This window comes from Strongylocentrotus purpuratus, unplaced genomic scaffold, assembly GCF_000002235.5.
Source record: "Strongylocentrotus purpuratus isolate Spur 01 unplaced genomic scaffold, Spur_5.0 spur5_scaffold_7, whole genome shotgun sequence".
Lineage (NCBI taxonomy): Eukaryota > Metazoa > Echinodermata > Echinoidea > Camarodonta > Strongylocentrotidae > Strongylocentrotus > Strongylocentrotus purpuratus.
Window position 1 is genome coordinate 13,726,376 of NW_022145613.1, and position 24,607 is coordinate 13,750,982.

Below are 24,607 nucleotides of genomic sequence, written 5' to 3' on the forward strand. Positions count from 1 at the left end.
CCCCATCATGATTTGGTTTTTTCCTCTTTCTAAGATGTAATTTTTCACTCTGCGACCTCACAGATCTTACATTTTTTTCTCGCTCGCTTTGCTCGCTCGCAAATGAATATTCAGACAATCACACTCAGCCGAAAGTGTGATGCTTAAGCAATAACTTGTATGATATATAAAGAAAAACAAATATTGAAATCGTCCCTGATAATGGGATCACAATGAAAGGGTATATACCAATGTCTAAAAAAATGTATAATTTCGCCTTGAGATTTCGCTTTGTAGGTGCCCTTTTTTGTTGGTGCTTTCCACTTTGGAAATAGCTCCGCCGCCCCTGCTTACGCATTAGCGCCAGCGTTAATTTCACGCTTGCACGCACAGGGGGTGTGTGTGTGTGTGTGTGTGTGTGTGTGGGGGGGGGGTTCCTCTCTAGCTCTGAAGCTGATTTTTTTTTTACCTAGATTCGTGCGATTCGGTTAATACTTTTAGAGGGAGTCTGAGGGGTGATGTGCCCCCTCTGAAGCTGACATTTTTTTGGATTTTTGAAACTGGATTCGTGCGTTTTGGTTAATACTTTTTTGGGGAGTCTGATTTGATTTCAAAACACCTGTAGTTAATGCGGGATGGTGTTGCAGCCTCTCTTTCCCCGAAAATTTAAAAATTACCAATATGCATTTGTTATATCTTATCTCGTATATTTTGGTGACAATTAACACTTTTCACAACATACATAAGCTCAAATTTCCGCTCACTCGCCAAATTATTAAACCAGGAAATAGATATTGGGGCAAGAGGCTTCAGCCCCCACTGATGGAAATGTCAAAAAAATTGCGCGCGAGCATAACTTGAAAACGGGGAATGTTGATATCGGACAAGAGATGTGACGTGAGCATGTCCCCTTTCCAAAATAATTGTGCCCGTTTGTAGGTACCAGTACACTATTAAAGTCCAGTGCTTCTAATATGACCTTGTCAGTATTGGTAAGTTTAAATAATGGTCTGCGCGAATTTCGAATTTCCGGCCCCCCCTATTGGAAAATCCTGGATCCGCGCCTGCGTCCCCCCTCAATTTTTTTAGGGGGGAGCGTCCCCCTCCCCTGGAAATTTGAAAAGTGCAAAACAAATTATATAGCATATACTGAATAATGACTGCAACACACTTTTAGGCTCTGGATGGCCCAAGAGTGCAGCGTTTAGACTAATAAAATTGCAAAAAAAAATCTCGCTCGGTCGCTACGCTCCCTCGCATAACATCCTCGTAAAAAAAAAAAATCGCATTTCGTCCCCCCCCCCCCCCGGTCATTAACAGAAATCGCCGCCCCTGATTCCACGACATTTTGGTCTTCCTCTTCTCCTCAAAAGGGACTTTTAGATTTGCGTGGATGTGGACGTGGACGTGTTACGTCCTTTTAAGGCACTGGCAATCACATGTGACGTCCTTTTAAGCACTGGCAGTGCCGAGGTCACACGTTGCAGTCCACGTTCTCATCGTGCAAATCTAAAAGTCCCTAATATTGATTTACTGGTCGAGGTTCATTATTTGCTGACAACGAAAAACTTCTCCAGGCCATGACCATGTTTCTGCCCTTGCTCCAGCTCCAGCAGATATGGCGCGGCAGCGTGCACACGCACCGCTACTAACGGCGCAGTAGGCCTATAACCACTGCTGACGGCGGCACTGCACTGCGAGCTGAATCGGTAATAATAGGCCTACTCATAAAACGAGAAATCTTGCACGCTAATCTTAGTTCCATTTCATTGGTTTAAGGTTTGAAAATTGAAACTCAATATTGTGTTAAAGTTATAACAGAAAAGATTATCTTTATTTTATAATTCCACCGGGGGCGATTTTTAATTTTGCAATCGCCCCCGTGAGCAACCTGACGGGGGCGATTTTGTAGCTCACGGGGGCGAATCGCCCACCGCCCCCGTGTATTTTGAGCGCTGAAACCGAGCATTATGATGGGGTATGAAGTCCAATGTAATATTTACTAAAAAGTACAAAATACATACGCGTAATACAACGCCGCTAAAAAGTATAAATTAAACATCAGCGAAAGGGTAAATAAATGAACAATTTGTTAATTATGTCGCAATGATTATGATAAACAGATGTGTGGGAAAGGAAAGAGGTATACATTACCGATTTTGATATTCTGGAGCGTATGTGCATATTTTGATAATGTCTTTGCCGAAAGGTCTATTTCCTTCCTCCCCTCCCACAACCTGTAAATGGCTACACGCTCCTCGATCAGCTCAGTGCTGTGTATGTTTTTTTTAGTATGCATGTAAGTGTTCTGCCTCGGGGCTTGGGATACTTAAACTCGAAATAAATAATATTTGCTTGAAATTTACGATGGTTTTCATATTCACTTTAGTTTTCACTAAACAAAAATAACATGGCATTCCTTTAAATTGTAACTGACAATTAAAGTCGATTTCCTTTAACGTCGACAAACTTGGGTTGAACCAGGGATATGTGAGTTAGTTGAACATTACATTTTTTTTTTTTTTTTTTTTTTTTTTTTTTTTTTTTTTTTTTTTTTTTTTTGCTGCTGCATCATCGGGTAAATGAATATGAGAATGTTTTTTCGCATCAAGAAACCAATACCAAGAAGCTCTATGTTCTGGAAGCGCTACGAAGAATGAGTTGAAAATAATATATATCCATCCATGTCACGCGACAGGTTGCAAAACGACGAAAGCACAATAAGGGGGCAAACTGTTTGTGTTAAATGTTTTGATTGGCTAATTTGAGATTTGATTTATTTTTTTAAATAATACAATACAATTTAGAATTTTTCTGCAGGAAACGCCAAAATGACAAATGTTAGTTGCATGTAGGCCTACATGTACAGGGGCGTAGACAACGGGGGGGGGGGGATGAGGGGGATGCACCCCCCACCTCACAAGGTGGGGGGATGGCATGTACAATCATCCCCCCCCCCCCCCCAGGTTTGGGGGAATGATATTTGCTTACTTAATAAGTCATAATGATGATAATAATAGTAATAATAATAATAATAACAATTATAATATTAATAATAATAATAATTATGATAATTATGATGATAATAATAATCCTCATCATTATTGTAATTGTGTTTATTGTTATTAGCCGCATTCACACGGTGAAAGCCAATTCAGACGGTAAAAAAAGAAAATCTTACAAGTATTTTGTGGTTATCTTGTGGTTTGGAAACCACAAGATAACCACAAGATTAAACAGGCGCGGATCTACGGGGGGTGGGGGGTTAGGGGGTTTAAACCCCCCCCCCCCCCTTGGGTGGCCCAAAAAACAAACCAAAAAAAAAAGGGAAAAAAAAAGAAGAAAAAAAGAAAAAAAAAGAAAGAAAAAAGAACGCACGCTGGAGAGAAACCCTTTCAAGTGCAAATATTGTGAGAAGATATTCAACTCTCTGGTAACTTAACCAAACACATGATAACTCTGGATATAACTGTGTATTTAACTGTTACTTGATTTAAAAAGACGTTATCATGCACTGCTTTTTATGGCCTCCATTGTGTTAATAGATGCCAGGAAAACATCACTTACGGGGTTCAAATAAACACCCAAAAAAAAATCGGCTCGCCGCTTCGCGGCTCGTGGACGATGCTCGCATCGTCATTATTGGTCAACCCCGGCCCCTTAGCAAAAAGCTAGATCCGCCCCTGAGTCATCCCCAGGTGTACGTACCTGTCTACGCCACTGTACATGTATAATTATATACAACATTATATTCCAGCATAGATTTCGATAACGATTTTCGAGCGACATAGGGCAAATACACGAAACGTGAGAAAAGTGTAAGACTCTTACAAGAGTACAAGACCCTTTCTCACTCCATCACGCAAATAGATTAATACAATCTTTTGTGATGCTATATCAGCCATGCTGCAGCTCGATCTGTCGCTGTATACCTACCTGACAGTAAACATATGTTCCGAATGCAACAAAATACAATGCTAATCAGATCGACCTAGCACAATGCTTAATAAATATAATCTGCCTCACCTCATTTTTTATTAATGACATCACACGTTTAAATTTAGGCGTAGATATCAGGCTCGGGCCGGTAATTCGGAGAATCATAGATCATGGGAATCTGTACACAGCAGCCTGCAAGTAGTCAGCTTTATAATTATATCTGTCACAGTCTTCGTGCAGTCGCTTCTATTTTATGCTCCATCGACGTCGCCGTCAGCGATTGAAAAGAGCTACCAGTTTAGCTTTCTAAGTGAGCAGCTAAAGGGATTACTCCATCAAGTAAAACTAGGTTCAAGCTCACAATCCGAGCAGCTACTACATCTACTGCAGTAGGCAGCTTGAGAAAGTTAAGCGAGAAGTGATTTGCTGGAGCAACCATAGTGATTACCCGTTACGTGATTAGTTTCCCAATTATTGCCCGAGTGCTTTAAAAGCATCCTACGCGTCACGTCGTTAGAAATTCGCCATATATCGTAATCACTGAAACATAGGAGCCACGTCTACCGTGTTTTTTAGCTAATGCATAATTTTAGTAAGAGTAGTAGGCAGCTTTGACCCAAAACAGACTCTAAAAAGCATAATGCCTACACGAGACCTTGTTTTATTTGATAATTAGAAGTCCATATTAACTACGTTCAGCTAGTCACGATGTGTGTCTCACCTCCCTGGAAGCACCGAGTTCTTTGTAGAAAAGGACTACATATCATGCTCACTAAATCTGGACTTTTTATTTGATCGCTTCTAAACAAAAATATTACCACATACTGAACAACCGAAATCCATTCCCTAAGTCGATGTCGATGGAATAATACACTACCACTGTAATGAGTATGCGCGGAGGAAGAATAAAGCTAATCTCCACACTTTTAGGGCTGTTTCGTAAACGGATTAAAATAGCATTTTTGTTAATATGCTTTTGTCAGACAAGTCACTTTGTAATGTTAAGTTGAAGTTTTCTTTTACTGATTGATGCCAGTAGCGGTTCAAGAGGAGAGTGGCTTCGAATTTCACTTCTAATTTCGCCTCGTTTTGAACCTCTGTAGTGGATATAATTTTTTTTTGTTAACGATAATTCTCCCTCTCTCCTTGGCTCTCAGCAGAATCATGAGAATAAGAAGGATAATCCAAAAGTGCTTAAACCTTTCCCCCTTCTCTCCCTCTCTCTCTCTCTCTCTCTCTCTGCAGCTCTATCAGTCTGATCCCTCTTTTTCAGTATTACCCCCCTCTCTCTATCTCTCTCTCTCTAGTAACAGTAGCAGCAGTAGCAGTAGTAGCAGTAGCAGTAGTAGCAGTAGTAATTATGGTAGTAATAGTAGTAGTAGTAGTAGTAGTAGTAGTAGAACACCTAATGTAAAACGCCTCATGACACGGTACTTGAGATTATAATGTTTGACAACCCAGCCACCGAATAAGGCACCTATAAAACTTGATGGTGTGATGATGATGCCTATGGAGATAGGAAAACGAAAACATTGAACAATAAGAGTGGCTGAAATAGGAGTAGAAGTAGTAGTAGAAGTAGTAGTAGTAGTAGTAGTAGTAGTAGTAGTAGTAGTAGTAGTAAGTAGTAGTAGTAGTAGTAGTAGTAGAAGTAGTAGTAGTAGTAGTTGTTGTAGTAGCTGTAGTTGTAGTAAGTGTAGTAGTAGTAGTAGTAGTAGTAGTAGTAGTATAGTAGGAACCTAGTAGTTGTAGTAGTAGTAGTAGTAAATTAGTAGTAGTATAGTAGACAATAATATCAGCGCTCAAAATACACGGGGGCGGTGGGCGATTCGCCCCCGTGAGCTACAAAATCGCCCCCGTCAGGTTGCTCACGGGAGCGATTGCAAAATTAAAAATCGCCCCGGTGGAATTATAAAATAAAGATAATCTTTTCTGTTATAACTTTAACACAATATTGAGTTTCAATTTTCAAACCTTAAACCAATGAAATGGAACTAAGATTATAGGCGTGCAAGATTCAGCTCGCAGTGCAGTGCCGCCGTCAGCAGTGGTTATAGGCCTACTGCGCCGTTAGTAGCGGTGCGTGCGCACGCTGCCGCGCCATGTCTGCTGGAGCTGGAGGCGATCGGGCAAGGGCAGATACATATGGTCATGGCCTGGAGAAGTTTTTCGAATTGTCAGCAAATAATGAACCTCGACCAGTAAATCAATATTAGGGACTTTTAGATTTGCACGATGAGAACGTGGACTGCAACGTGTGACCTCCTTCTAAGGCACTGCCAGTGCTTAAAAGGACGTCACATGTGATTGCCAGTGCCTTAAAAAGACGTAACACGTCCACGTCCACGCAAATCTAAAAGTCCCTTTTGAGGAGAAGAGGAAGACCAAAATGTCGTGGAATGATATGGTAACATGGGCAGATCTACGGCAGGGGGGGGGGGGGAGGGGGTTTAACCCCCTCCTCCCATCCCCGGCCCCCATGGGCTGCCAAGTGAAAATGTGATATTAAAGCGGGGGGGGGGGAGGTGGATTCTGGAGAGGAGGACTACTAATCTATTTTATTTTTTTCAGGGGGCGGTGGGAAGTGAAGCGCCGTTTTAGCATGACTTTCTTTTTAACTCTTACTTTCACCTATCTCAGATAACCCTAAGTTTTTGGTTGCTGCTTTATATGTAGTTGATAATGCATAATTAAAATAAAGAGAGAGAGAGAGAGAGAGAGAACCACCATCATTTTGCAATGGTTCAGGGTTCGTGTAATGTACATTTGAAACCATTTCTTAGCGTCTCGACCCTAAAAAAATAGCAAAACTATTTTTGAGGAAAAGCATTATACTGAATTAAATAAAGAATAATAGCTTTATATTGGATCATACTAATACTGATACGGACTAAAGACAATGTGGTATTTGTATAGAGGTATTCCAAAATGACATTCTGATAATCAACATTTGTTCTGGTATCATATGTATATACGCATAGTTCTGATCTTTATGATTTCTTAACGTGACATAGCTTCTTCTCCCTCTGCAAACAAAACAGAAAACAAGGTTATTTAATAAAAGGACCATGCGACAAATAATCATTGTGATTCAAATTGATGCAAGGATTTTTTTGAATAAGCAATGCTTTTCACCAGAATCTTCTTTGTAAAAACGACTTTTACAAATCTCAGCCATGCAATTCTGCCACTGTGCTGTAAGATCACTTTGAGATTAGGAGAAGTGTATTATGTAATGGGTATTTTAAATTGAATGGAACGTCTCAACTCAGTAAGCATGGCTGAGATTTGTAAAAGTTGTTTTTACAAAGAAGATTCGGGTGAATAGCAGTGCTTATTCAAACAAATATTCGCATCAATTTGAATCACAATCATTATTTGTCGCTTAATCCCTTTTAATGACCATGTTTTCTTTTTCGTTTGCAAGGGGAGAAGAAGATATGTCACGTTAAAGACATCATAAAGATCAGTGTTGTATGCGTATATATTATATAAACAGGCAAGTAGGCCTCACAGCTATGTAGCTTGTAAATTTGTAAGAGGGAAAATGCTGATTGAAATGATAATGATGAAATAGCAAATAATTGAGGAGTATCATAGGTACCAATTAAATGGATATTTGTATAAAAAAGAGCCCCCGTCAGTAATAAAAGAGCCCCCGTGAGAAGGCTCACGGTGGCTCTTTTTTCGGGGGAAGAGCCCCCGTGAACAAAAAATTAATTTGAGCCCTGAGTAGTAAAAGTAGTAGTAGTAGTAGTAGTAGTAGTAGTAGTAGTAGTAAAGTAGTAGTAGAAGTAGTTGTTGTAGTAGCTGTAGTTGTAGTAAGTGTTGTAGTAGTAGTAGTAGTAGTAGTAGTAGTAGTAGTAGTAGTAGTAGTAGTAGGAACCTAGTAGTTGTAGTAGTAGTAGTAAATTAGTAGAAGTATAGTAGTAGTAGTAGTAGTAGTAGTAGTAGTAGTAGTAGTAGTAGTAATAATAGTAGTAGTAGAAGTAGTAGTTGTTGTTGTTGTAGTAAGTGTAGTAGTAGTAGTAGTAGTAGTAGTAGTAGTAGTAATGGAAACAGCAGGCAGTACTGTAAAACTTATACTTATTTTATTACGCAGAAGAATCAGATCATGGGTAACATAGAAGCGAAAGAAACCATAGCCAAGATGCCTGAATCTACCGAGACAACAGAATCATCATCGGACTCCAATAAAGTAACGTCGACATCGTTGAAGGCCAAGGCGCCATCATTGAGTGCGACATCGAAACGACTTCGTCTGGTGACATGGAACATTTACGGACTGGGCAACCGAGACACTTTAGCGAGGACAAGTGCAGTATATGTGACACCCTAGAAAGGTATTTATAGAAATTCGTTAAATATGTCAGTAACTTGATATGTAGGACCAGATAACTTTCAGTCGTGGCGTACCGAAAGTCGGTGTTAAATCAAGTCCTTAATAAATGAAATTGTATATTATTGTTTATTCCAAGGAGCATTTTAACTCCCGCAATATTGAAGAAATGGTAACGTATGTGTTTAAACACACGGATGATGGTTCATTTTTTAAACAATAATTTGTCACGAAAAGAATATGACACTGCTGTTTTACAATATTTGACACTGTCCCTGCTACTGCTTCAAATTTTGATCATAGTAATACAATGACCCTAATTCTTTCCCCACCCCTCCTCTCTCCATCTCTTTATCTCCCCCTTCCACCCTTTCATGATTCTCATAATTTCTTATCCGTCTTTCTTTCTTTTTTTCCTTCTGTCTTCTTTATCTCTCTCTTTCTCTTATTCTCCTTCTCTTTCACCCATTCTAAACTTCTTCTTTTTCGTCAGTTTCTTGTGACCACCGCGGTCCCCCCCCCCCCCCCTTCTTGCTGCAAGCCGAAGATGGCGTGATCCCCAAATTTCTAAGCTCTGCGAAAAAACAAAAATCTTTCTTTGGCTGGGTGTACGGGTATGTTATAACGCCATCTTCGGCGGCTTGTGGTGGATAATATAGAGATAAATGTAAGTATTTTTTTTTCTCTCTCTCTTAAATGTCTTTTTATGTTCATGCCTTCTTCATGCATGCATGTTTCATGCTTTATTTGATGTAAATTGCAAAAGTTCATTTGTATTATTTAGATGTGAATGTAAAATCATATTCTGTATAATAATATTAACATGCAGATTATTTTATGTATTGATTTTGTTATTGTGTGTGAAAAACAATGGAGAAAATGAAATATCATTGGAGAGAGAGAGAAAGAGAAAAGAAAAAAAACTTGTCAAATGTGGTCTAGCGCCATCTTTTGTTTAAAACATTATAGGAATATCTTAAACACTCATTGCCATTGGTCTTTTCTGTTACAATATTTCAAAGTCGCAAACCGATGCAACTTTTAAGTTCTCAAAAGTTTAGTTTAGTTATTGCGTAGTATATTGTATGTAATGTTTATACCGTGTATACATGAATTACATAGGTATATAATAGTTTTTGTTTTGTTTTTTTTAAATATTTTTTAATGCCTTTTTATGTTCATGCCTTCTTTATGCATGCATGTTTCATGCTTTATTTGATGTAAATAGTAAAAGTTCTTTTGTATTATTTAGCTGTGAATGTAAAATCATATTCTATATAATAATATTAACATGCAGATTATTTTATGCATTGATTTTGTTAATGTTTGTTATTATAATTTTTGTTATTGTTTGTGAAAAGCAATGGAGAAAATAAAATATTATTGAAGAAAAAAAATATATATAAGAACTGGCCAGATTCTGGACACAACATTAACGAGCAATTGTTCAGTGTAAAATTACACCACCTAACTTTTCGTTCTTCTATCAATCAATGTCTCTAGTTTCGTGTTCATATTATGTTAATTTTAATTGGAAACGTAATTTCTTTTTGTGTATTACTGCATTTTATTGATTCATTTTTTTTAATGTATTATAGTTTACTGGAATTTTCGGTAACCATTTATATATGTGAATAAAATTTGTTTCAGCCAAATGGCTGCTATGTTCAATGTGCTTTTATATATAAAGTTTTTCAATAATTTCAATGACATCCTACTTCTTTTTCTTCTTTAGTCTTTTCCCCGATGTCATCTTCCTCCAAGAGATTATCTCTAAGACACTTCATTTCATCCAAGATCGTTTGGGATCCTTGTACCAACTAGTTCCTGGAGGTGAACAGAATGCATACTTCATCCTCACATTGGTCAAGCGGTCATCGGAAATCAACATGCTTCACACCAAAATCCACTCTTTCCCGAACACCAAGCTTGGGAGAAACCTGCTTATTGTAAAGGTGACTGGACGATTTCAGATTGAAGAAGAATTCCAAAACTTTGGGGTGGTCATGTCAGTGGGGGATCTCTTCGTTTAGAGTTTACGCTCAGATATTGTAGTTGAGAGATGCACTCTCAATAAGAGATATTCAACAGCTACTCTGGAACAGATTCCACTAAACTCGAATCGATCCCTAAAATGACTTGCTGACTAAAATTTAAAATTATTTCTTTTAATCAAGAGTACATTAATAAGTAAAGCTATTACGCAATCATGATTATTATAATCTGTATTTGAATGACACCTCGCTTCATACCGGGACTGCACCTGGATTGGAACAAATGTAAATTGTAGATACATTTTTTGCCGAATAACACTAATGCCGCCAGTAGGACTCGAATTGCGAGACCACGAAATTTAATAGCAAACGCTCATTAAATGCATATAAGCAAATAAGGATGGTAGGTTCATCTGTTTATGTTGTTGTCTTTTCTTCTCTTTTATGCTTATAAGACAGCGTTATAGGAGCTAGTGGTCGAGTAGTAGTAGACCAGTGGCATTAGGGACTTTTAGATTTACACGACGAGAACGTGGACCGCCACGTGTGACATTTTTAAAGGTAATGTGACCTCCTTTTAAGGCACTGCCGGGCACGGCCCAGTGCCTTTAGCACAATGTCACACGCGGCAGTCCACGCTCTCGTCGTGTAAATCTAAAAGTCCCTATTGTAACCGTGAGGACCTGGGTTCAAAACCGAGTCCTGTACTAGCAGGTGCGATTCAATAATAAGACACGAATATTTACCAATGTAGAAAGGACTCTTGCCCTCCCCCACGTTGCTCACCTAAGAATATACTTGCTTTCTATTGGCGGTATAATCCAATCAAATGCTCATCCACTGTATATCGCCTGTTATGGGGTGAAGGTGACCTTCATGAACACTCACCTTGAGAGTCGGATGCAGGAAAGACCAGAGAGGAGGAATCAGCTCAGTCAATGCATGTACTTACTAGGCGTTGTGGCGTGCGCCTGTTATCCAGCTAACAATGGACGTTACAAACTGATTTAGCAGAGGACGCAGGTTCGAAACTGAGTCACATCTTTCGGATGGCGACGTTAAGGCCTTCGTTTTCTTGGACACTCGAATCAATTTTGTCGCAAAGTGGGTAGTGGAGGATATATCAATCCACGTTGATAAGAAACAGTTGGAAATGTTAAGGGTTGTTCCACGTACTGTACACTATCTTGTTTACTTGCTTAAATTTGTCCTTAATGAAAGCCTTGACAAACATGGCCATTACGATCTAGCTACCATTGATTTCACCAAGGCCTTTGATCGGGTGAATCATTTGATTGTAGTCAACAAGCTTATTCTACTGGTGTTCGCAGCTTCCTTACTGCCCGTACTCAGTGCGCTAAGGTCTATAATTGTCAAATTACTGGTGAAAAGTATCTGACGATCTATTTTGTTGTCTATTTATTGAACTCAGCTTTAAGGCCTTTAAATGAAATCATTACAATTAAGTAGAGAGTGAATTAACTATCATGGAATGACGTCATGGTATATTTTGCGCCTATTGTACGTGCCGCTGATTATAGTTTTTGTCAAAGTCTACTATAACCGTATATATGCAAAATGTCTTTTATAATTCTGTTGTGTAAAGTAAACTTTGGTAAACATATTTCATCTGAATGTTATTCAGTAAAGGGTATTAAAGGTACTATGTCCCATTTGCAGGCCAACAAATGAAAAGGTTGAATTCCAACGGCATTTGAAAGATAATACTAATTTAGAACTTCCCTAAAAAAAAAGGGGGGGGCTCGAAAAAGTCTTTAAGTGGGAAAATAACGACTATAAGTTGTCGAATTCACTTAAGTGCTACCAAGTCAGTAAGTAATAGTCTGATTTTCAGACTATTGTACCGAATGGTCGTACTTTTTGTGCTGCGCAAAGATTCAATCAGTTTAATTTTCGCCATTACAAGAAGTGGGTTATTGGTGCGGACAAATGCTCATGTACCCTTTACAGCTCATGTTATGTATGTTATTATTTAAGAAGAAAAAGGCCAGTCAGTCACTCAATAGTATCTGACAGTGAAGTCTAGGAAGTAAACGGGTTTCCCTGCATGACTTGAATATTAGGAAACTGGTAGAAACGTTTAATTTTTTACAGATAGGACATACATGACATATTCATAATTCCTGCAAAGTTCTACAGAATTTGATGTTCGCTGCAAAAGGGACATAGTATCTTTAAAATCATCAAAAATCATTATAAAAAAAATGGAAGCTAAAAGATGTGAAGGATCTTTTTCGTCGCTTATATACTGCAAAAAAAATTCATGAAACTTATTTGTAAAACTCATGCATTCAGATATTCAAACCATTATGCTTTCATCGAATAGTTAAAATTACTTTGCTATAGTGGAGCTGAAGACGATGTTTCTTCATCGTCAATGACAATCGTTTTTCATAACCAGATTCGTTACTCTTTTCAAATTAATACATAGTGGATTTCAAATACATAATTTTTCAAATAAATATCATAAGCATTCAATATTTCTAGCTCCGAAGCTCCGGAAGGTTGTTCAACAAAGGAAACCTCTATTTTGCAACTGACCTTTATCAGGATAAAAGAATTTTTCAAAGACGGGAATGGCCTTGCACTTTCATGAAAACAATCATACTATTCAATTTTAATGATATAATTGAAAATAAATTGGAGACTCACTTCATTGCGCTCTTTTTTGGCGGTAAATAGAAGAATTAGCTTGAAGCAACAGAATGAACGTCTTGAAAAAGAAGACGATAGAAGAGATATCTTTAGAAATGTCGATACCAAATTGTATAGGCACCACATTTCCAAATGAATATAAGAAAATCTTAATTTCAACGAACTACTTCATCTACTGCTTCGCTCGTTCGCAAATGAATATTCAACCATTTTCTTTCGTGTCCATCATCTAAGCTCAAATGATCTTCCAGGCTCTTGCACACTGAAGGGCCTTCTCATTTGCTGCCACTATGTCTTCCAGGCAGCATTGTTCACATGGGGATCGGTGAGAATCACTGGCGTACTGGTGGGGGGGGGGGGGGATTGGGGGCGCCAGCCCCCCCCCCCCCCCCCCCCCAAAAAAAAATAAAAATAATAATAATAATAATAATAAAAATAAAAAAAATAATAAATAAATAAATAAATAAATAAATAAATAAATAAATAAATAAAATTGAACCATGACTTATTTTCAATTCCATATACAAATGGTGTATAAATGTTCGTGATATCACATGATTTTCAACAAAATGCGCGTTTCTCCATTTATGTTGCAAACTGACACATTCCCAAAAGGCCAGGAAGAGCATATGTTTTTTTTTTATAGTCACTAAGGGCCGTTGCCACTAACAGTAACACTAGTAAAAAAAAAAATCCTTTCCAGAAGCAACTGTGACAAGCACTGCCGGGCGTTCAACACTTACACCATGTAACACTGCACATGTACCGTTAAGGGGCCCATTGGGGAAATTGAATTCAGACAAGATTAAGAGTAGTGAACGGTACAACGAATCGTCTTCTTTGAATGAAACGGCAAAGCTTCCGCGCTTCGGGAGGGGGGGCAACTGAATTCAGACTAGGATTAAGAGGCGAGAACGGTACAACGAATCGTCTTCCTTCTTTAATAATTTAATGAAGTGTCAAAGCTTCCGCACTTTGCGCGGGAGGGGGGGAACTGAATTCAGACAAGAACACGATACACCGAATCGTCTTCTTTCTCTGATAATTTAGTGAAACGTGAAAGCTTCCGCGCTTCGCGCGGGAAGGGCGAATATGAATTCAGACAAGGATTAAGAGTAATAATTTATTGAAACGTTAAAGCTTCCGCGCTTCGCGCGAGATGGGCGAAAATTAAATCAGACAAGGATTTGGGAAACTGAAATTAAACAAGAACACGATACAACGAATCGTATTCTTTCTCTAATAATGTAATGAAACGTGAAAGCTTCCGCGCTTCACGCGGGATGGACGAAAATGAATTCAGACAATGATTAGGAGTAATAGTTTAATGAATCGTCAAAGCTGCCTCGCTTCGCGCGGGGTGGGCGAAAATGAATTCAGACAAGGATTAAGAGTAATAATTTATTAAAACGTCAAAACTGCCGCGCTTCGCGCGGGAGGGGGGGGGGGGAACTTGATCCAAACAAGAATTGAGAGTCAAGAATGGTACAACTGATCGTTTTCTTTCTCTAATAATTTAATGAAGTGTCAAAGGGGGGAGACTGAAAAATAACTTAGTTCCTGGCCCCGGGATTATAGGGTTAAATTTGTAGACATTTGGACATTGGCATTAATATATTTGTCGGTAATTGGTTGCTCGTTTTGTCGGTAATCGGTGGCCTCTACACCCTCCCCACTCCCCCACTGACAAAGATCTAGCGGCGCCCCTGATAACGACACAGTTTATACACTCGAGAAACATTTTGCAAGTACTACTGAAGAAGTACCGGACCACCATCTTTGTGCATTGTGCAACATCAAAGCATATACAACGTCTCAAGACGTGACAGATCACTTTTCTCTAACTTTTAACCAATCAGAAGGCCTCGTTTTTTTTCCAGGAAGTGCCGGTGGACATTAATGCGCCAAATGGGGTTCTCAAATTGCAAAAGATCCCTACTCTTGGAAGGGATAGGAGAAAGCAATTATTTTATATCATATTACTCCAGGAAGTGCCTGAAAATGCGACTAATTTGGTTCTAAAATTGCAAATGCTTCTTACTCTGGGAGGGGGCCAGAACCCCCTCCCAGACCCACCCACGCTTGGTCGCTCCGCTCCCTCGCCGCTAAAGCCTCGTTCTGTCGCTTCATCGTTTTACATAATTATATTTAACCCCATGCCATTTTGTGCCCCCCCCCCCGGTAAGAAATTCCTCGGGATCCGCCACTGATGCCTATAGGGGCTCCACCCCTTGACCCCTGCCGGGGCTTTGCCCCTAGACCCCACTTTGCGAAACGTTCAGCGGGGCCTGCATGTTAGAGTGGGGTGCTGCGGATTTTTTTTTTGTCAGCTCCCCCAAACGTTTTTGCTCATTACGCCACTGGTGAGAATGACTCATCGTGCGATGCAATCACATATTGTTCTCCATGCTAGTCCATCCAAACATGTTTATACCGTTCACATTACACATTGTTCTCGCTAATTACATGTACATGTAAGTTATTGAATTCTGTCTCCCTTTTTATTTAAACACTTACAATTCATTTACACTTACATTCATCAGCCATAAACCACTCATTTCACTTACTCAAGTCTTATAATATATAAAGAGGCCTATGTAACATCGTGAGGAAGATTAGGGCTACTTAATGTACAAACAGCCCCTTGTCAGAAAAGAATCGGTAATATTGTTATGATAGGGAAGGTAGATTGTAGAAAAAGAAAGGCTTCTGTTGATCGAGATCCGGTACACTTCAAGAGTTTTCTTCTTCTTCTTATTCTTGCACTTCTTTTTCCGTTGAACTACTAGGCACCTAGGCTTTTGACAAGGCGTCGTGACTCTGGCTATTTTCAACGCCAATCAGCGGCTGAGATGAGTCTAGCCGGCGACATCTTTTCAAATTTATTTTTAGATCCCAAAGTGCACCTAATGTTCCTCTTTCTGTCTGTCTCTCTCTCTCTCTCTCTCTCTTTATGTGTTTGCCTCTCTTTCTGTTTGTCCCTATCTAACTCTCTTTCTGTCTTTGCATATCAGAGTTTTGCACCTTATTTTTACTTATAGAAATAAAAAAGTTTCAATGTCTCATAAGATGGACAGTCGTGATATAAATGGATAGCAAGGACAGTAAAGCTGAGAAAAAAGATGTAAGGAATTTCGCTATTCGGGTAATAAAAGATACCCTGAAATGTCATCATTGCTTTCAAGATGTTATCGAATAACATACACGGGAAAATAAGCTGGAAGTAGGATTAGATCAGCTTACGATAATGTCCGTCTGCAGACCTTGTAATCCATGAAAGTACGACATATGAACCAACGACTTTCTTCGAAAGCCTGTATATGGATAGATAGGGGACTATAATAAAATATAATCTACTTCCCCACGATTATGAAGCATTATTAAAGCCTATTATCCTGCTCATGCAGAAGTATTTGGATATCATCTTCCATGAAGAAACAAACACCTAATTCAAATTCTGTTGAATTTTTAAAATTTGATTCTTATCAACATGAACATGAATTCTGAAAGTGTACGAGGATTTAGCAGATATAGAAATCATGTTGGAGGAATGCAATACGAGAATTAGTAAAATAAAAACATTGCACACATGCAGATATGAAAACTAAATTACAGAGCAGATGCTCTGACAAATACTCAAATGTGTGTGGTAGTTTGTTTTGTTTTTCTTCTATTTTTAGCCCTCCATAGGCTATTTACTGATAATCTTCACACAAATAAACATCAAATATGTGATCATGTTTAAACACATTCAAAATAATATTCCTATACAAACAACAATTGTAGCAACTGCCACCTTACAACATATTGTCGTTCCATTCTAGATAGACGTACAATATATTTCTCATCTTTATAATATTGTACAACTTTCTTTTTCAACATATCAAAACGCGGAACCATACTATTCAGTTTAAAAATAAACATATGTTGTTTAATTAATAAAACAATGCAATTTAGGGCATCGTTTCTCTTATCTTCAAAGACAAAAATCTATTTATTTTATAAAGTGAACAAAATTCTAATCTTAGTTCTTTCATAAATCAACTTTGAGGTTTCATTCCAGATCTTTCTACTAATCTAACATTCATAAAAGAAATGTACTATATCCTCTATTTCTATTCTACAAAATGAAGAATTTTCATTGTTTATAATTTCATCCTTAACAGTTGTTTATTTAAAAACAAAATTATATTTTAAATCCTATACTAAAGGTATTTCAGACTAATAACTGATGTGAAACAAAATATCATAACGTTAAATGTTTGTATTAATACAGCTGGTGAATTGTATTTCAAATATCGTTCCCACTTTGAACTTATTAGAGACAAACAATTGGTTTCTCCAGAAAGAACTTTATAAATGTATCTACATCCTTTTTTTTCTTCATGAACACTTATTAATATGGTAAGGAATTAAAGGTCTCCGAGTTTGTTTGACATGTTTTAGAATATTCATTATATCTGCACTTTATTACTTGACAAACTGAATAATGAGACAAATAATTAAGCTTCAAATTAAACTTCTCTTCACATTTCTTGTGAGACAATAAGTTGCCATTACGATCCATCAATCGTTAATACTTTCGTACTAGGATTTTTTTCAAAAAATAGACTCATTGCCAATTTGAATTGAGCTATTCATCTATAGAGATTCCGATAACCAATCATTTTTACATGCTTTAAAAAACAATGACATGCCCTCAAAAACTTCTTTCTTAAATGGATTGTCAGTTACATGAGGTAATTTTAAAAAAATTATCACCAAAACTGAACAATAAATTTATTTTTTTTGTAAAAATGACTGCGTTTAATGACCAACATTTATACACGTTTGTTTAATTTCAATTAATTCTTCTAACCCATGTTAGCTTTAGTGTTTTACTAAAACAGTCTATATCAACCATTTTTAATCAACCTTTTTCATATGAACCCACAACTTGTTTTCTGCTTATTTTATCCGGCTTATTTTTCCATATAAACCTAACGAAATGTCTCTTTATATTTTTCATTAATTCAGCAGATGGGTTTGGAATTGACATAAACAAATGATTAAATTGTGGTAATAAAAATGACTTGACAATTGTTATTCTCCCCACAAAAGTAATATTTCGCTTGATCCAAGAAATCATTTGACGTTTCACTTTGTCAAATATTCTATCCTAATTATAATCTGGCAACTTGGTAATATCAACATGAAAGTCTGTTCCAAGATATCTAAAATAACCATTATAAACAACTCTACATTTGATCCTTCTAATTCGTTATTATCTTTCGAAGCTCCAATCCAAAGTGATTTTGTTTGTTGTATATTTATCCTAAGTCCAGAGCAGTTACCAAAAGAATTCTAAATATTTATAGCATTCTGAAAACTAGCATTGGAGCCATCCAGAAATAAAGCTGTATCATCAACAGCCAAAAAGATAGAGATTATGGTGATTTTTTAGCACTAAACTTAAGAACTGGTCACAAGGGAATCGGTATTTCATAAGGTTGCCGATTTGTGTGTGGTCATGACTGTTCATGACTTTGACTTATTTTCTTCCAACTTTCAATGCTTCTCTCATTCTGTTGCGTTAATTAAAACTGTCTTCATATCAGGGTTGTACTTCTCCTTTAAAAAAAAGATAAGACGAAATGAATCAGGTGTGAAGAGACGGGCCACAAAATAACATACTTTCAGCGTTAACGCACTTCTTGCATTAATCATACGACGTTGCATGTACAATCAAAGAAAAACAAAGAGAATGTTGAATCTATTGCGTAGATGCGATTGCTCCTTGTACATAGCTTCGAGTTGTTTTGCGCAATAAATACACACAAATAGGTTTTTTTCATTAAATTTTTTATTTCAAAGAACTATTCATACAAAGAAACCAGTACCATGGTACCTTTTCAGACTCATCCATTATTTTGGTGTATTTTGATCGTCCAGTAATAATAAATTCGAAAATGAATATTATGTACTCGTACAGAGGAATATACATTGTGTGATCTTGATGGTGAAGATCTAAAGATAGGGGAATGAACTTTAATATAGTCATGATAATTGATCTCTCGTTTTAATACTATACGTCCCTAGAAGTCGAGGTACTTTACCTCAGTTCTTTTCTGGAATAAAACATTGCAACAAATATTAGATATTGACATGTATATATATACATATATAGAGAGAGAGAGAGAGAGAGAGAGGCAGGCTAAACACAAAATAACGTTTTTTGAACTCGTTGTCAACGTTATGGTCAACGTCATGGTCAACGTTAATTGGATTACTAGTAATGGTCAACGTTAATTGGTACTTTACCTCAGTTCTTTTTTGAAATAAAACATAACAACAAATACTATAGATATTGACATGTATATATATATATATATATTTAGAGAGAGAGAGAGAGAGAGGGGGGGGGGGGGGAGAGAGGCTAAACAAAAAATAACGTTTTTTGAACTCGTTGTCAACGTAATGGTCAACGTTAATTGTTCAATAGAAAACGTAATTGTCAACGTTAATTGGATAACTTGTAATAGTAAACTTAATGGTAAACGTAATGGTCAACGTTAACGGTCTGTCATTATCGTGTTTTTTTTGTTGTTGTAATTATAGTCTCTTTTTAAATGTTCTCCGTATATTATAGCTGAACAATATCTTTCCCCTTTTTAAGCATGTATATTCTGACGTCATCAGCTGGATGTTGCTATGAACTTGCTGGCGGCTGGAGGGTGTCAACTAGATGAGATATTGAGTTAAGGGCAAACAGCATGAATTATTTTTTTCGTTGTCTTTATCCATTACTCAGTTGTTAAAGATAAGGACCAATTATGGTCATGCGATTACATTGTGAAAGAAACGTTGTGGAATCGATCAGAAAAGGTTAATCATCTAGCATATAAGTATTGGTGTGTACTGCAAGGTTCTGGAATCATCAAAATGATAAGAAATTTGGCCCAGTCCTGGTAAAGTTACAAGCACTGTACAGAGAAAGATGTATAAGTATGGGACTACGTGACACATGCGCGATATATATCAGGTCCAAATAGATATAACAGTTTACCAAATATGTCAATTAGTAGGCGGTTTCTCGGCAAAATGTTATCATCACGTAGTAGTCAAAACATATTCTTTCACATGATTTGTAATAAGATCTTCCATTTCATTTTTTGAGAGGGGGGCGTTTCCAAAACTGGTCTTTACCTTTAAAATGAATGATTATGATATGTGAGACAGGAAAGAAACTGCCTTGGTTGAGGTATAATATTATACTTACGAAACAACATTTGTTGTTCAGTTGAAATAGTGTCCGATACTGAATTATTTTATTGTAAAGATATTTGCTGGTAAACAGAGACCTTCTTTATTGTACCTTGGTAATTATTTGATACATTTGGAAATGTTCTAGACTCACTAGAGACGAAATTATGAGATTTTGAAGGATACTGGGTGACTTAAACCTATGATAAATCTAATGAACCATTTACTAATCTAACACGTCGATTTCTTAATTTAGATAAAGACTATAGATTTCAACAATATGTAATGCTATGTTCCTACTATCACGATTGAAATCGTGGTCTTAATCGAGGAGTAATCGTGGTGATTCTATCAGATATTGTCAGATCTTGAGGTCAGTCGTGGAAATCGTGTTGATCGTAGTAAAGTTTTGGACGGTTAAAATAATGTCTACGATCAACACGATTAACTGTCAGTCGTGATCATCGCATCAGATCGTATTGGATCTTAACAAAGCGCAGTATCTGATCGTGGTGATCGGGATCAACCATGGACAAGAAAAACACCACACTCTGTTGCGATCTGCCACGATCTGTGACGCTCTGTTGGGTATCATTGTTCATGACCAGACATGAATAACTCACGAACATATACAAGTTGATACGAGTAGATGCGAGTAAATGAGAGTAGATACGAGAAGTCACGCTTTTCACGGACGTTCACGATTTGTAAATGAGTTCTCGCGCCGATATATACACAATTTTTTTTCTCTCTCTCTCCTCTTTCTCTCTCAACCATCTAATTTGTTTCTCATTCACTATCATTATCTTTATAGTCTTTAATCATAATAACTTCACTCCATCAGCTTCCTAACCTCACCCTCTCTTCTTCTTGTTGTTTATCTTCCTTCTTCCCTATCAATTTCCATATCCTTCACAGTGATTGGGCTTCTGCTCTTGTGTCCTGAGGAGACACCTGAATATATTGGTCATGTATTGGATGTCAATAGGGTTTGGAGTCAGGAGACAGGGTGGGGGGGGGGTCCGAGGGCTTCCTCTTCCAGGCCGTTGAACAGCTCATAGTCGTCAAATATAATTATGAGCATCTAACATGTGCCACCTTTTCCTCCGAGCTCGATCCCCACAAACTTGTAATCTGCATCCATTAGAGCCAGGAGTGATATCGAAAAGAAGCCCTTGTAATCGTAGTACAGGCTGCCAGTGTGGGGTGGCTTCTTGATAGCAATGTGTTTGCCACCCAGGATCCCAATGGCATGGGGATGTTCCATCTCTGCTCAAACTGGTTAGCCACGACTGCCCAGGCTTCAGGGGTCACATGTAGGCTAAAAACCTCATCTTTGTACGCTTGCACAATTGCCTGACACACTTCTGGAACAATCTCTGAGATTCTGAACACTCCCTCCTGATGACTTACGCAAGGGACCTATAGTTGTCTCCTCCAGTGACAAGGTGCCAACGTGTAACTGCCAGTTTTAGTCCAGGTGAGACGGGCTGCCTGAATCTGGTGCGTTTCATCTCGATTGCTGGGGTTACCCTCTGCAAGACTTCATCGAAGAGCTGTGGTGTTAACCTTGTGTAGTCTTGGAAAGCTACTGGATCTTCCAGCCTCAATTGGGGGTCTAGGAGGCTGGAGAACTGGCCAAGCTGTTGCCTTCTCTCCTCTGTGAGCCATGTTCGTACCCAGAACTGCCTGACTGCAATTCTCCTGGCCCTTTGTGGTTGGGCGTGTGGTTGGTCTGGCTGCTGCTCGTCTTCCTCTCTAGCGATAACATATAAAGCATACACTAATACTGCAAATGTCACGTTGTCGTCATCCTCTCCTAAATAGTTGTGGGTTGTAGTTTTCACTCTGTAGAAGTTCAAGAAACAATGAAGTCCATGGCTCAAATCGTGATCACTCTGGACCCTCATCGTGAAAGCTATCGCGCCCACAATCGTATCATGTCGCAAAAGAGCGCATTGGTTCGGGATGAACGTATCGGAAGGTATCAGAACGTATCTGCACGTACCCGATCGTTCCAAATCGGGGATCCCGATCGTGATGATCGTGGCACACAAAGGCCCAATCGTGGACTCAATCGAGACAATCCTATCGGAACGTATATGATCATATCTGAACGTGAGACCAGATCGTGTCGCCTAAAATTGACCAATCGTGACCATATCGTAATAACTCTTAAATCGGACGTAAAAGTGGCCAAATCATAAGGATCCGTGAAAGATCCGTGAATTTGTGCGATCCGTAAGGACTCGTTAGAAAAAACCGTGTATGTGAAGGGGGTATAATGATGTAATTGCATAATATTACAAAAGGCAGTCTTTGATTGTTACTTCATCATATTTGGCATATCCGATTATATATATTTTGATTGTAGCTGAGGAAGCACAGTTAATCATCCATTTGCTCATAATGTAAATTATAATTGATATATTCAAAGTGGTATGCCCCTACATTGAAATTGTTTCATCTAAAGACTTTCCGAATAATAATAAATTTATTTGTAATTACAGCAAGCAACATGATTTATTCATGTGCTTAGAATATACCATCTAAATGACATATAAAAAGCAGTAAATTGAAGTTTTATCATCGAAATAGTATCCGAATTTATCTTTTTGTAATTATTGCGAAAGCAAATTATGTTATTCATGTGGCTACAGTATTTAAACAACAATTATTACGTCATCGGAACAGCTATATATATATATATATATATATATATATATATATATAAATGCATATTTTTGTTTTTCCGTCATAAATCTGAAAAGAGTACTTACATTGAAACGATGAATACGATCGCAACATATATCAAGAAATCAGCATTAATCGAGCAATATTATTTAATTGGCCTCGTCCTATACTTTTATGAAGTGGGCGAACGTAACAATGATAATGCTGTGAACAACATTTTTCTGGGCAGTGGGAACTTATTTTATTATTATTTCATTTGGCAGAAAACACATGATATGAAAATACAGAATTGAATATAATTAATTAATAGAATATCACACACAAATACATGAACACTGGGTGCACCCGGCTGTACGGGCTGCCAGGCATTGGGCAAAGTTAATCAAATAACTATAGTCCGCAGACCGCCCTCACCTATATCCCGACCGGATGCAACCAGTGCTGCCGATTCATGTGACAAGGAAAATGTAAGAGATTCATGTACCACATTCACATAATCAAAATGCGTCGAGACAAAGGGCCGAATGCATAAAAAGTAGCAATTGCTTGCAAGCAATTGCTTCAAGCACAAGCAATTGCTTGTCAAGCAAAAGATCAAGCTCAAACAATTGCTTAAATCCGTATGCATAACATTTTGCTTGTGCTCAAACCTTTTGCTTGCCTCCAGCAAGCAATTGCTTACGATCTCAACAATAGCGACGTCACGCCGGTGCGAACATCATTCATGGGAGAACAAAGGCGGGTTTCGCATACTAGTAGTGTATTAAAATGTCATGCGTGTGGGGTAGCCTTTCCTGACATGGCAGTATAACATTCCAGGATGACATATTTCAGAACAAAATGAAAAAAAAACACCGATACATGCACACACAAGCGCACACCCAAATACACATACACACATGGCATGCATATACTAACAAGAAAAATACGTATAATACACGTGACTGTACTGAAGGGATTTTACAAGTAAGGCAGACGTGTGTCTAATTTTCCGCTAAATCTGATAGGCCTACAAGTGAGAACATGGCGTCAGATGGTGAGGAAATTAATACAACTGACCAAGATCTTCTTCTCGATTTATTCTACTCCTGTACAACTTTGGTTTTTCTCTAACGAGCATAAACATGATGCTTAACCGCGAACGTCCCGATTAAGCAAGAGCTCAAGCTGCTATGACGGAGCTTGAAAAAACGTAAGCAATTGCTTATAAGAACAAACAAAAGGTTCGTTTTATGCATACGTTTTTAAGCAATTGCTTGATCTTTAAGCAATTGCTTGTGCTTGCTAGCAAAAGCATTTGCTTGCAAGCAATTGCTTATGTTTATCCCGGCCCCCCCACTCAGGTTTCAAAATGACCGCATGCGTGTTGCCAAAATGTCCTTTTCGTAACAAAGGAAAAAGGTCGAGCCGTATTGACTTTACACACCGGACTTTTGCTGAAAAGGGGGGGTGCGGAAAAAGGCTCGTATACAAAAGAAAAAGGTCGAGCCGTATTGACTTTACACACCGGACTTTTGCTGAAAAGGGGGGGTCGGTTGGAACACGCATATGCGTACCCTAAATAACACTGAGTGGGGGGGCCGGGATGTTTATGCATACGGATTCAAGTAAAAGGCTAGCACAAGCAATTGCTACTTTTTATGCATACGGCCCAAAGCCTACACATTTCCCCAGATGTTGAATCACACGCTGGTGACTCGTGAAAGCAGAGAAAAGTAGCACAATATTATCATTGAGTTAAAAT

At 38.0% G+C, this 24,607-nt stretch overlaps 2 protein-coding genes across 2 annotated transcripts in view; one reads left to right on the forward strand and one right to left on the reverse strand.

Annotated features, from left to right (window-relative positions):
* Positions 1 to 4,103, reverse strand: part of LOC115918356 (solute carrier organic anion transporter family member 4A1-like) — a 38,384-nt gene extending 34,281 nt beyond the window's left edge. Inside the window, exon 1 of the mRNA XM_030974971.1 lies at positions 4,006 to 4,103. Within this exon, the coding sequence (XP_030830831.1) occupies positions 4,006 to 4,083 (78 nt within the window). The 5' untranslated portion in view covers positions 4,084 to 4,103. The remainder of the gene's footprint in view (positions 1 to 4,005) is intronic.
* A 3,862-nt stretch (positions 4,104 to 7,965) lies between these two features.
* LOC115919973 (tyrosyl-DNA phosphodiesterase 2-like) lies at positions 7,966 to 10,657 on the forward strand. Its single transcript, XM_030974744.1, has 2 exons — positions 7,966 to 8,261; positions 9,993 to 10,657. The coding sequence occupies exons 1-2, from the start codon at positions 8,188 to 8,190 to the stop codon at positions 10,288 to 10,290; spliced, it is 372 nt and encodes a 123-aa protein (XP_030830604.1). The 5' UTR covers positions 7,966 to 8,187; the 3' UTR covers positions 10,291 to 10,657.
* Positions 10,658 to 24,607: the final 13,950 nt, after the last annotated feature.

What these genes read in the sequence shown, in the direction of transcription:
- LOC115919973 (XM_030974744.1), top strand. Translation starts at nt 8,188, where the DNA reads ATGGAACATTTACGGACTGGGCAACCGAGACACTTTAGCGAGGACAAG. An exon ending in ATATGTGACACCCTAGAAAG is followed by an intron (nt 8,262 to 9,992) that starts GTATTTATAGAA and finishes TTTCTTCTTTAG; the next exon opens with TCTTTTCCCCGATGTCATCT.